Source organism: Lynx canadensis, chromosome B4 (assembly GCF_007474595.2).
Source record: "Lynx canadensis isolate LIC74 chromosome B4, mLynCan4.pri.v2, whole genome shotgun sequence".
In the NCBI taxonomy this organism is placed as follows: domain Eukaryota; kingdom Metazoa; phylum Chordata; class Mammalia; order Carnivora; family Felidae; genus Lynx; species Lynx canadensis.
Genome location: NC_044309.1, coordinates 33,888,914 through 33,902,554, shown reverse-complemented (window position 1 = coordinate 33,902,554; position 13,641 = coordinate 33,888,914). Strand labels below are relative to the sequence as shown.

Sequence of the window (13,641 nt, the reverse complement as noted above, 5' to 3'; positions counted from 1 at the left end):
TCCCTCAATGTTGTGTTGGCTATTCTGGGTCTTTGCCTTTCCAAATAGATTTTGGAATCACTTTTTCAGTATCCATAAAATAACTTGCTGGGATCTTGACTGGAATTGCATTGAGTCTATAGATCAAGTTGGGAAGAACTGGCATCTTGACAATATTGAGTCCTCCTATCCGTGAACATGGTATATCTTTCCGCTTATATAATTCTTCTGATTTCTGTCATCAAAATTTATAGTTTTTCTCATATAGATCTTGTATGTATTTGTTTAGGTTTATACCTAAGTATTTCGTTTTCATGGGTGTTAATGTAAACAATATTGTGCTTTTAACTTTAAATTTCCCCTTTTCATTGCTTTTTCAGTGAAGCTGCAAGCAGGTCAGATAATAAAAATGCTTTTGGTATGGAACTTTTTGAGGAGCTCCAGCCCCAGTCTGCCCTTTCTTCTCATTGCTAGGCTTCTGGTTTCCACAGTTTCCATGTCTGCAAGTTTTGTTTCCAAGTCTACTACAGAGCTGAGAAGAAAGAAATGGAAATAGGCCAAGTTGAAAAGTCTCAAATCCTATTCTCCTTAGGTTCTGCAGTGTGTGTTGAATAAATATGCCTAAGATTTTTGTATACTTTTGGTTAATTTTCAGAGTTCTAAAAAAACCAATTTTCACTTTTTTTTGCCAGCATTTTAATTGCTTTTATGGAGGAGTAGATTTATAGAGACCCTCACTCCACCATTCCAATTGTATTCTCACCTTCATATAGCTTTTCATAATATTTTGTACACCTTAAGGAATTTTTCTTATTCTTCTTTGAATTATGATTTTATGGATACTTGTCTTCCACTAGAATTTACATTTATTGGGGATAGTAACTTTATCTAGCGTGTACAATGCCTTGCACATAGAAGGTTTTCAGTAAATATGGATTGAGCAAATATCCCTGTATTTTTTAGATGTATCAGGACTCTTGGCTTTGCTATGGTCAGATAAAGCGAAATGTCTCCAAATGGCAAGGTGATCTAACATCCTTTGTGTCCAGAGTTGCCTCCATAATTCCCTGGGGACAGCATAGGTTCAGCCCTAGTTCCACTCTGTCTTTAGGTTAGGGATTATTACCCAATGATTAAATTAATTCATTCAACTCATATATAGTGTTCATCTGTTATGTGCCAGGTATTGTGCTGGTGCTGTAGATAAGAGAATAAGACTGATAAGAGTCTTTGCCTCCATGGTGCTTACGGTTTAGAGAAGAGACAGACCAAAACAAAATGAAATCCAAAAACATTAAGTACAAATTGTAGTAAGTATTGGTGTTGAGATAGCTGACATGAATATTTACTACATTTACAATAACTTGCATGTTATGTTTTCTTGCAATGTCTTCTTTGCATGTTGGCAGACATCTATCCTTTTGTAAGATAATACTCAGTGTGTTTTTCATATTCGTTGTCTTCCTAGGTTTCTTTTGAACAACAGAAATTCATTTATATATGTACAGAATATTTTAGCCTTACATTTACTTATATAACATATGGAGAATTCAGTGCTTAATTCCCATCTCCTCTTAGCTAGCATCATCTAACACTGAGATGGTCCTTTCCTTTTTTGTTCTCCTAGATACCTTTGGGGAAGACCTGGGTCAGATATGAGCATTAGGAAACTGCTAAATTTCTGGGGAATGAGAAAAGAAATTAAATAAAGGTACAGAGAAATTAGTGGCCATTAGAGTCCAATTAAGGTATTGGCTTGGCTTAAAAATAGGAGAGGAGAGAATGCACTATTGCATATTGGTTTTATCTAGCTGGGTCCCACAGTAGAGGTCAGTAGGTATGAGTGGCCAGTCAGGGGAAGGGAAACTTCTGTGATGCAGTCAGACTGGATTTTAAGTTTTAAGAGGAGTTCTCAAAAATAAATAACAAGTTTATTTTTCATTTTTAATTAATGTCTACCATCGAGTGTAAATTTAGCCTGAAAAGCTGGGGTGGAAGGTGTGAAGGCTAGAAGAGGACAAAATGATGAGTGTTCATGCATATCTAGGTAGCTAGGGCACAGGGGCATGGGAAATGTCCTTGGTGACCTCACTGATCAAGCTGTTACTTTTCTCTTTGGCCAGTGTTTGTCCAGCATGATGCTGCTCAACTCTACCTCACAGTCTGGAACCTAATTAAGGACCAAATCACAGATGTGGACTTGGTAAGATGTTAGAACTAAAGAACTCAGAAGTTTAAGATGCTGCTCATTTAGCTCATTCAGCTATCATCAGTATAATGTATAGAGAGGATTAAAAGAGAAAACCTGCATAAATACTTATCACAATTCCATAATATTATTACTGTTATTATTTTGTACCTTTTTGAAGAGCAAAGAGAATCAGTGGCTGCCATTTCTGGAGCTTCTGTCTGGTGGATATAATTTCTGGAAATTCACCTCACCTGTTTTGTTTATGGCTTTGTACCCTTTTTTCCTCTCACTTCCTCTCTTTTGCAGGTAGAGAGGCTGCAGGCCCTTTATACAATCCGGATGAAGGAGTCCTTGGTTTGCCTTGAATGTACAATGGAAAGGAACAGAAATAGTAGCATGCTGACCCTCCCCCTTCCTCTTTTTGATATGGACTCAAAGCCCCTGAAAACCCTGGTGAGGAATTCCTCTTGGTGAATTTGCTGTTCCCATAAACCCAGTGCTGCCAGTGTGCTCTTGCTTCTTTAATCCACCTTTGGCTTTTAAAAAATAATTTCTGTTTCCTTTGCACAATTCTAAGTTCCCCTTTGATTTGGTGAAAACCTTTCTTTCCTTTTACTTCCTTTCCTCATGCTGCTACCTTAACAAATGCTCCCTCCTGTTTTTCCTTCACGTCAGTAGGTACTTTTGGAAATCCTGCCACATGCATCACACTGGGCCAGATGGTAAGGGGAACAAGGAGAGAATCAGAAGGAAAGCTTAAATCCTCATCTGTAGGGTGATGTGTTATACTGTATATAGTAAATACCAACTCTGCTTTTTCTTTGTTCTCCTGGGACAGGAGGATGCCCTTCGCTGTTTCTTCCAACCCAGGGAGTTATCAGGCAAAAGCAAATGCTTCTGTGAGAACTGTGGGAAGAAGACTTGTGGGAAGCAGGTACTTGCTCCCTAAAACCAGAAGCTTCCCTACTCTGGGGTTGTCCTTGGTGGATTTCCTAATGGAGGCCTTGAGGGTACCTTGTGATGGTTGAGGGAGGGAATCCATATCAGGCTAGCAGCCTGGGATCTGGGGCTTCTGATTATCAGAGGCCCATCACTGAGAGGAGCAGAGCCTTTTAAAAGATAAGAGGAGAATATCCAAGGGAAGCATGCAGAGTTCCCCCCATAGGGTTAGACTAGCTCTCTAGAGCAGCCTCTGTAGTTTCCCTGAGCTCTGGTACCTGTGGGAGAGCTCAACAGATTCAGCAAATGGGGGCCCTTAATTCTGTATTATATCATTATTACCTCTCTTTTTGGGAAGAATATATAATCAGCTCTGGTATTTCTCTGAATCTACCCATTTCAAGGGCCTTAGGACTTCATCTCCACAGTAATTTTGGTTTTTCAGGTCTTGAAGCTGACCCATTTGCCCCAGACCTTGACAATCCACCTCTTGCGGTTCTCCATCAGGAATTCGCAGACAGAAAAAATCTGCCACTCACTTTATTTCCCCCAGAGTTTGGATTTAAGTCAGGTCCTTCTGATTGAGGAAGACCTCTGCAGTGCTGAGGAACAGGTGAGAAGCTCCTCAGTTCCCTTCCATTCTCCTTCTCTTCAGACCCCTTGTCTGCTTGATTTTGCTTCTCCTCCCCTAAGGTGCTTGAAGTCACCCACTCAACAGAGATGGCACTTTTGGGCATCTCATCTGTGTCATTGTATCATCTCAGAAATCATGGCCTCTGCTGGCCGTGCTTGGGGTACACAAAGGGAGGGAAACTCATCGGCAGCTACTTGGTGTGATTCATAGAAACATATTCATACATTCAAGAAATATTCTTTTTAAAACAGTATTTTAATGATGTGTGTTCCTGAATAACAATGATAGGTTGTTACTACCATACTACTATCAACAACATTTGCTGTTTATGGTTGCTTTTCTTTTAAGAATCCAGAGACTTTATTTCTAAATATTGAGCTTTGGTTTATGTACTTCACAGCACTGAGAGAGGGAAAGAACCCATAACTCTCTTTCCACTTAAATATGGTATGTAATACATATACATAGGTAAACACAACATCTTGGGTTCTAAATATAATATCAACCTAACTTTCTTCCTGAAACAGTTTATGCCTACTTTGAGGATAGTAACAAGAGAGCCAGTTCATTTAGGTCAAATTTAATCAAAGTAAAGTTGAATTCAGTTGTCCTGAGCTGGTAACTTATTGGGAAATTCTGAGGAAAAGATATGACATAAATATCTTTTCTTAGTTTTGAAATGCTACATTTAGTAAATGATATATATATATATATATATATATATATATATAATTATATATGTATATATGTGTATATATACATATATACACACATATATATGTGTGTGTGTGTGTGTGTGTGTGTATATATATATATATATATATAGTCCATAAAGGATATATCCTTTAGATATCCTTTTATGGACTGTTTTGTTCATTCTTTGTTTGCTATCATGTTCTAGAACCCTGGTATTTTAAAAATTGAGGCCTGATAATATAGTAGCTCCTATATAACATGGTTTCTTTGCCTATTTAGTGTATATACATTTTGTAAGATTATTATTTTCTGTCCTTTGAATTTTCCTTATTTCTGTTTGTGTACTATGAAGTATATCTTAATGAAATAATATATTAAATTTTTATTCCACTTAAAAAAACATTGTTATAGAAAATCTTGAATATGTAGCAAAGTAATGGGGAATTATACAATGAATCCCCATGTCTTTCAAGCAGCTTAAAATTTATCAAGATTCATGCCCAATCTTGCTTTACCAACATTCTCATCCTCTTCTTTCTCCAACCCTCTACTGGATTATTTTGAAGCACGCCTCAGACACCATGCCATTTCATTTAAAGTATTTCATTATGTCATTCTAAAGAATAAAAGAAAAGTATTGGATCACAAATGTAGACTTAGGAAACTCAGTGACTCCATAAAATGTAATACCATAGGAATCCCAGAAGAAGAGAAGGAAAAAGGGCAGAAGGTGTAAGGAGCTAGCCAAGGAGCTAGAAAAGAATGCTGGGCTAGGTGTAAGCAGCTCCAGCTTCCACTGGGGGCACTGTGTTGCTCACTGAAGTCTGTCAGTGCTGATAGACAGGGCGAAAATGGTGTCACCCTGCTCTCTCCTCCCTGGAGCACGAAGTTCATGCTTGCCACTGTCCAGGAATCCCTCACAGAAGAGCGAACAGTCTCCCCTCTTGTGTCCCTGGCTTCTGTGAAATTCCTGTCTTCACCCTGTGTCTGAGCTGTCTACCTGCCAGGCAGCATAGTTCTGTTTTATTTCAGGCATGTGGCTGTGTTTCAAAACTCCAAATTTTAGGGACCCGGTGTGGTACAGACATGGCACTGATCCTATGGAGGAGGATCTCACCGCACTGCAGCTTGTGCTGGTTTGTCTCAGAAAAGCAGAATCATGCAAAGGCTTGGAATTTATGGTAAAGTGCAGCAAAAAGCCGGCACCAAGGTTTGCTGCCCTCAGCCAGGTGTCTCTGTCACTATGTTAATGAATGGAGCAGCACATTTGGGCCCACCAACTTTTTGTCCCCAGAGATGCCATGCCACCTCTCCCAAATGCACTCCAAGAAGGGGAACTGCCTCTCCCAGTGACCCAGGAGATTCTCAAACCATGCTTTCTGCTCCTGGGCCTCTGGCTTCTTCCCTGTAGGAGCACTACTGTGCCCACCAGGTGGAGCCTAGCAGTGGTGCAGACTTCTAAAACTTCAGACTTTGAGCTCCACTCTTTGTAAAAACCTGCAATAATCAGCCACTCTAGTTTCCTAGTCAGTGGTTTTAGTGAAGATGTTTCCCTTGTGCAAACCCTTGTGCACTGCTTTCTCTCTGTTTCTCTCTCTGATCGCTACAAGATCAAGGCTCTCTCCCCTCCATACCACCCGCAGTTGTTTTATCCCTGGAATCACATCTCTGCAGCTCCTACCTTTCATGATGTGGCTTCTTTTTTCCCTCTGGTTCTGCAGGTCATTCTCTCAGCATTCAGATTGACTTATTGGGTGTGTTGGAATGATTTGGTATTTATCTAGCTGTTTTTGAGGGCTGAGGCAAGTATAGGGACCCCCTACTGCTCCGCCACCTTAACTCAAGTGTATCCATTCATCTATTGATGGACACTTGGGCTGCTTCCATATCTTGGCTATTGTAAATAATGCTACAATAAACATAGGGTTCATGTATTCCTTTTAATTAGTGTTTTTGCATTTTTTGGGTAAATACTGAGTAGTATGATTACTAGATCATAGGGTAGTTCCATTTTTTACTTTTTTGGGGGAAACTCCATACTGTTTTCCATAGCGGCTGCAGCAGTTTTCACTCCCGGCAATAGCATATCTCATAATTTCCTATTGTCACTAATGCCCAGTCAATATTTAGGTTCCTGTGACCTATACATTGGTTTGTTTGAACCTAGATCCCAACAAAGGCTACACTTGCATTTGCCTAAGTTTCCATCCTTCCTTCCTCTTCTCTTTCCCTCCTTCCCTCTACTTCTCCCTGCCTTTCTTTCTTTTAGGTTAAGTTTCTTTTTTTTTTTTTATAATTTTTTTTAATGTTTATTTTTGAGAAAGAGAGTGCTAACAGAGGAGGGGCAGAGAGAGAGGGAGACACAGAATCCAAAGAAGGCTCAGAGTTCCTAGCTGTCAGCACAGAGCCTGACATGGGGCTCGAACTCATTAACTGCAAGATCATGACCTGAGCCTAAGTCAGACACTTAACCAACTGAACCACCCAGGTGCCCCTAGGTTAAGTTTCTTTTAAATTTCTTTCCCCTCTTTTTCTTGTCCTTGAGTTTCATTTTGTTGAAGGTTTTCAAAAAAAAATATCCAGAATTTGCTGGTTGGTGTTATTTAACATGTTCCTTTATCCTTTGTATTTCTTATAAACAATTAGAGCTAGGTATTGCTCTGCATTTTTAAAGTCTAGTGTAAATTCCCAAATGAAAATAGATAATAATTTGAGTTCTCCCTTTTGGGTGACTTAGCTTCATTTGCACTACCCTCACCCCTGTCTCCCATATTGATAGTTTTTCAAAGTCTCAGATTAGGGATATTATTTGACTGTGTTAAGATAAAAGAATAAGGTATTTATGACTAATGTTGAGATCCTTCTCACAATCAATCCAAACACCATCTCTCCCACCACTATTCCCATTTCTTTAAAAAAATTTTTTTTAATTTTTTTTGTTTTTTTGAGAGAGAGAGAGAGCGCGCGCGCGCGCGCACTTGAGTGGGGGAGGGGCAGAGAGAAAAGGAGACACAGAATCCAAAGCAGGCTCCAGGCTCTGAGCTTTCAGTGCAGAGCCCAACGTGGGGCCCAAACTCATGAGCCATGAGTTCGTGACCTGATCTGAAGTCGGCTGCTTAACTGACTGAACTACCCAGGTACCCCTAGCACTATTCTCTTTTCACAGAAAATTCTCTCTTATCTTCAGTTTCTAAGATTTGAGAGAGTAGAATGACTTACTGCCAAATCTAATGGATGATTTTTGGTCCTTCCCTTACTTGATCTTTTTGTAATATTCTGTTATTGATCCTACTCTCCTTCAGAATCTACCATAAGCTTTCCTCATATGGCTTCTTTCTCTATTGGTGGATCCTTTCCTGCCCATGATTTTATTAGCATATAGTTTTCCATTATTTCTCCTATCCATTTTTCAAATTTCATCTCATTCATTCTCATGATTTTGGTAATCACCTCAAACTTAAGACTTCCAAATTTGTTTCTCCTGTGCAGGTCTTAACTTGAGCTCCAAACCAGTGTATTCACCTCTACTGAATGTTGTCACATAGTCCCCAAATTCATTATCTTTATTCCCAAACAGCTCTGTTCCATATTTAACTTCATAGTACCAATATTTTCTTAATTTCCAAGCCAGAGATGCCTCCTACTTGCCCCTTCCCCAATACCCCAATATCCAGTCCTTGGTTATTTATGCCTAATTTTGTGCAAATATGCCCCCTCAGTCTCACCTTTAGTCTCACTTTCTTAGTGTAGCATAGGGATTAAGAGCTTAGGCTTTGAGGCCAGACAGGTCTGGGTTGGAATTCTGCCTTTTCTAGTTATAAGCTCTGACCTTTGGGTAAATTACTTTACCTCCCTGAGCTTAGATTCCACCTTTGTGAAATAGGATTTATATCACCACCCAGCTTAACATGATTTTTATGAATATTAGATGAAATAACTCATGTAAAGACATAGCTAAATGCATAGCAAATGCCAAAGGTTAGCTAATAATTATTATGTTAAGAATGATTATTATCATTTTGGTGACTACTACTGATAGTCACTGTCTAGTGACTAGAAACTTTTTTTTTACATTAGCCATTTTTCTTGCATTGTAGTGGTACCCAAACTGATCTCATTGGCCTCTACCTCACTTGAACTCTCATTCCATTTTTCAAACCACATTATTTCAGTATTTTTCTCAAACACAAATCTGATGATGCTTTTTCTCTGCTTAAACTTATGATGGGTCCCAATAATTCTAATTCTTATTATAAAAAAAATCACTAAATTTTACACCTGAAACTAATATTACCCTGTATGTTAACTAGCTGGAATTTAAATAAAAACTTGAAAAAAATTAGATAAAGTTCTAGTTCCTGACTTGATTTTTGTAGCCTCATCTCTTGTGACTTCCCAGAAACCTCTCTGATTTCCATTTCCTCAGCATGCTCTGTTCTGTTACACTGCAAAGCCTTTGCAATTTCTGGGTCCATTGAGTATACCTCCTTCCCATAACTTGTCTCCTAATCTTATTCATTGTTCAAGATCAATTCAAGAATGTCTTCTTTGGGGAGCTTTTCTTAGATGATTGTTCCTTTTTCTCTTTTGGGGCAAAAGTTGAGTCTTCCCAAATTTACCTGTAAATATACCTAGTATAAAATATGGCATTTTAATTCTGGCTTAACTAATCATGAGATTCTTGAGTTCAAAGACTATTTTCTAGTCCCCTTGAAGTACCAGTGCCTGGCACAGAGTAGGCAGTAAAATATATTATGAAATAATGTTTCTTTATTGTATGGTTAGAAAAAAAGGGATGATAGGTGAATAATTTTGTGCCTTATGTCCCTCCAGCTTGGAAGACAGTATGAGCTCTTTGCTGTGGTTGCCCATGTTGGGGCAGCTGACTTTGGTCATTACTGTGCCTATATCCAGAATTCTGTGGATGGAAAATGGTTCTGCTTCAACGACTCCAATGTTTGTTGGGTGAGGAACATTGTCCAAAATGTTGTCCTGGATTAGCCACTTCTAATAAATTATGAACCCAGGACTAGATGGGTCCTTAAGGTCGGGAGACATTGTGGGCCTGTTTTCTCTGTGTGTGCAGCCCTTAAACAAGTCCTTTTCTTTAAAAAAAAACATTTTTTAAATTCAGGTATAGTTAACAGAATGTTAGTTTCAGGTGTATAGTATAGTGATTCAATGAGTTTATACATTATACTGTGCTAACCACAAGTATAGCTACCTACCATCTGTCACCATAAAACACTATCAGAATATCACTGACTATAGTCCTTATGCTGTGCCTTTTATTCCTGTGACTTATTCATTACATAAGTGGAAGCTTGTATCTTCCATTCCTCTTCACCCGTTTTTCCCATCCCCCACCCACTCCCTCTACCAACCATAAGTTCGTCCTCTGTATTTATAGGTCTGATCCTGCTTAAAGTCCTTTCCTGCATCAAGTCCCCATCTGGTGTATAGCCCTATAAGAATCCACTTAGCTCATTGTCTAGGTTTTTGGTGTTCTAGGCTCAGTGCCCTGCAGCTTCATGCTTGTGGGAAACTTATAGAGAGCCAGAAGAGTTAGATATATGTAAGTTAGAACCAAGCATAACCAAAAATAGAAGGACCAGTGTACTAAAAGAGGCTTCATATACATGGCATCCTATCACTGGATGATTTAGGTCTTGGGAGGTACCAGGGAGGGGTTTGTCTGGATATGTGACAGAGGGTAAATTGTAGCACCCTATACTCTGGATGCTTAACATATGTGAGCTGGATACTTCATTTCTTCTGTTTATGTACTTCCAGGTATCCTGGGAAGACATCCAGTGTACTTATGGAAATCATAACTACCGCTGGTAAGAGAAGTGTTTGAGTGATGGAAAGCCAGTGAGTTTACACAGGTTTCTTAGTGCTGTATGAAACTCTCATGAATTCAGCTGCCGCTTATATTTGGGTAACTCCCCAGTGACTGTTAAGCCTCATCTCTGAATACCCATATTACCATACCATGCTTTTTTCACAATTTAGATTCCAACAATACTAAACTGTAAGTAGCTCCCCAAACATCATATCCTCCATGGTTTTACACATGCAGTTCCTGATCTGTCTTTCCCTCTCCTAATTTATTATTAAGGCAAACTCCCACCATGCTTTAATGTCTCTGCTCATGGCTTTTCCTACTCTATAAAGCCTTCACTGATTGACCCCAGCAGATTTGTAGGGACTTCTCATATGCTTGCTCTGCACTTTAAGCATACCTCATTTATAGAAAGGACCTCCCTGTCTTCAACGTTTTTTATTTATTTTGGGACAGAGAGAGACAGAGCATGAACGGGGGAGGGGCAGAGAGAGAGGGAGACACAGAATCGGAAACAGGCTCCAGGCTCCGAGCCATCAGCCCAGAGCCTGACGCGGGGCTCGAACTCACGGACCGCGAGATCGTGACCTGGCTGAAGTCGGACGCTTAACCGACTGCACCACCCAGGCGCCCCAGGACCTCCCTGTTTTGTAATTGTTTGCATATATAACTTTTTTTTTACATTAGACCATGAACTTTTTGCGAGCAAGGATCATTCTTTTTTTCTTTGTCCGGTACAGTGGCTTGCATTTAGTAAATAGTGATAAATATATTTTTTAAAAAATCAACAACTACAGAGGGGAAGCTAGAGAGAAAAAAAAACCTGGATGAAGTTAAAGCAGAGACTTTGTAAGTTTTTTCAGATGAGTTTCTGGGTTGCAGTGACATTGTACACCAAAGGTGATATTTGAAATTATTTCAGCTAAGTAGGACTGATCACTTGAAAAATAATGAATTAGGTGAAATTTGTGTTTTAAATTCTCTTACAATCTTCTACTTTTTATCTTTTCTTCTGAACATCCCTCTTAGATACGCACTCTTTGTCACTTTCTGGTCGTCAGTGATTGTCCCATTATTTATATCAGGGTTTGACAAACTTTCTCTGTAAAGGGCCAAAGAGTAAATATTTTAGGCTTTGTGGGCCACACAGTCTCTGTTGCAACCACTCAACTCTGCCCTTGTAGCACAAAAGCAGCCACAGATGACACATGAATGAATGAGTGTGGCTGTGTTCCAGTTAAATTTATTTAAAAAAACAGGGCTATATTTGGCTTGTGGACAGGTAGTTTGTCAACCCATGATACAGATGTTAACTAATAGAAGCTTAATGGCTATTTTCTCAGGTTACCCATTTTCTTCCCCTCTGAGATAATGGATAAATGAAGACTTGATCCAATAACCAGAAACTTTTCTGATGCTTGTCCTATCATGAGTTAAAAACATATCACTTAACTATGAATGTTCCATTTCTGTCATGTTGCATTTTTTTTTCTTTCTAGGCGGGAAACTGCATATCTTCTGGTTTACATGAAGATTGAATCCTAATGGATGTACCCTAAACTGTCAGAGACTGACAAAGTTTCATTTTCCTTTTCTATCCCTGGATCTGCTGACTCTCTCAAGAGATTTTGCAGTGAGAAGAAGGATCATTTTCAAATTGTATAGTTAAATTTTATTTATAATAGGGGTTGATTATCAAAATATTTACCAGTAACTCTGCATGGGTCTTGATCAGTCAGAATAGATACTTCCACTGGCTAGAGCCAGGACCTGAGTGCTTCCTGCTGTGGAAGGCATGAATCCTTTAGTTAGGAGAGTAGAGGGGTTGAAGTGTTCCCAGGGGAGGGGAAACCAGGCCAACAATTGTAATGGGAGGCATTCAGGTGGCAAGGGGCAGTGGTAGGGAAGTATTTCAATATTTTACAGCTAGTTTGACTGTACTGGTATGTACTGGCAGAATATTATTTTTGTTTATAATTTAAAACAATTTTAGAACCCATACTACTTTAATAAAAGTGAAGTGTTTTATAATTGTTATTCATTTATTTGACAAATATGTATTGATCACCTACTCTCTGAAATGTAGTGTGCTAGGCACCATAATGAATAAAGTTCTTTTTCTCCAAAGGAGTTTTCAGTTTAATTGAAATGCATAAGATACTGAGGGTTTGTGCTATAGGAGTTCAAAGTAAAGTGCAATATTTCTATTTGAGGACCATGTGATAAGCCATAAGGCTGGAAAGGAGGTTAGGATGGAGGACAGTCCATTTACAGGGATAAATATACACAATGGCATGGCTGAAAAAGGTGAGGCTCAAGGTTCAAAACCACAAACCTGGTTTTCCTCTACCAAGGAAGTAGTGATGATTGATAAGGATGGATGGTCAGTGGGGCTCAAAATGTAGAAGGTCTTGAACTACTAAGAACTACTGGATCTAATTTAACAGGTAATGAGGAATTGTTGAAGGGGTTCAGAAAGGAAAGGAACATTTAGTGGTGTTTTGATACAATAAATCTCCTGGGGGCTGGCAGCATGAATTAGAGACAGAGATGGTAGTATGAAAGGAAAGGTATTCATAGTCACTAGAGCCACTTTGGAGGAAGAATGGATATGGACAGTGAAAGAAAGGGTCCAAGGAGACTTTAATACCAACCTGCAAGGTGAGCAGGGTAGATGTTACTATCCCTATTTTTACAGATGAAGCAATTTAGACATTCATATGTTTAATGACTTGCTCAAGATTTTATACTTGATAAGTGGCAGAGCCAAAACTTACAGCATAAAATATGGATAATTTCTTTATTATTTTATTTTTTTGGCAAAAAATTAGCCATGCTAATTAGTGAGTAATTAGTGAGTAATAAATTAGTGAGTAATAAATTCTCACTGTAAATATTCCAATATAGAAATACATAGAGTCCCTTCCTTGTAGCTAGCCATTGTTACATAGGTGTATAACTAGCTTCCTAGCACTGCCATAACAAACTATCACAAAATGGATGACTTAAAATAACAGAAAATTTTCTCTCTCACAGTTTAGGAGGCCAGAAGTTCAAAGTCAAGGTATTGGCAAGGTTGGTTCCTTTTGGAGCCTCTGAAGGAGAATCTGTTCCGATGATTCTCTTCTAGTTTCTAGTGGTTACCAGCAGTCCTTGTTGTTCATTGACCTGTAGCTAATGTCACACAGTCTCGTCCTCCATCTTCACATGGCTTTCTTCCCTGTATGTCTTCACATGGCTTTTGTTTAGGTACACCAGTCATTGGATTTAGGGCCCACACTAATGTACTGTGATGTCATTTTTACTTGGCTAATTATATCTGTGAAGACTCCATTTCTAAATAAGTTCAGAAAAGTG

General features: G+C 38.9%; 1 protein-coding gene across 1 annotated transcript in view; it reads left to right on the top strand.

The window, feature by feature from the left end:
* USP18 (ubiquitin specific peptidase 18) overlaps positions 1 to 12,414 on the top strand; it is a 34,817-nt gene extending 22,403 nt beyond the window's left edge. Inside the window, exons 4-10 of the mRNA XM_030322192.1 lie at positions 2,103 to 2,182; positions 2,477 to 2,623; positions 3,009 to 3,104; positions 3,555 to 3,722; positions 9,273 to 9,404; positions 10,233 to 10,282; positions 11,784 to 12,414. Coding sequence (XP_030178052.1) covers positions 2,103 to 2,182; positions 2,477 to 2,623; positions 3,009 to 3,104; positions 3,555 to 3,722; positions 9,273 to 9,404; positions 10,233 to 10,282; positions 11,784 to 11,829 — 719 coding nt within the window. The 3' untranslated portion in view covers positions 11,830 to 12,414. The remainder of the gene's footprint in view (positions 1 to 2,102; positions 2,183 to 2,476; positions 2,624 to 3,008; positions 3,105 to 3,554; positions 3,723 to 9,272; positions 9,405 to 10,232; positions 10,283 to 11,783) is intronic.
* Positions 12,415 to 13,641: the final 1,227 nt, after the last annotated feature.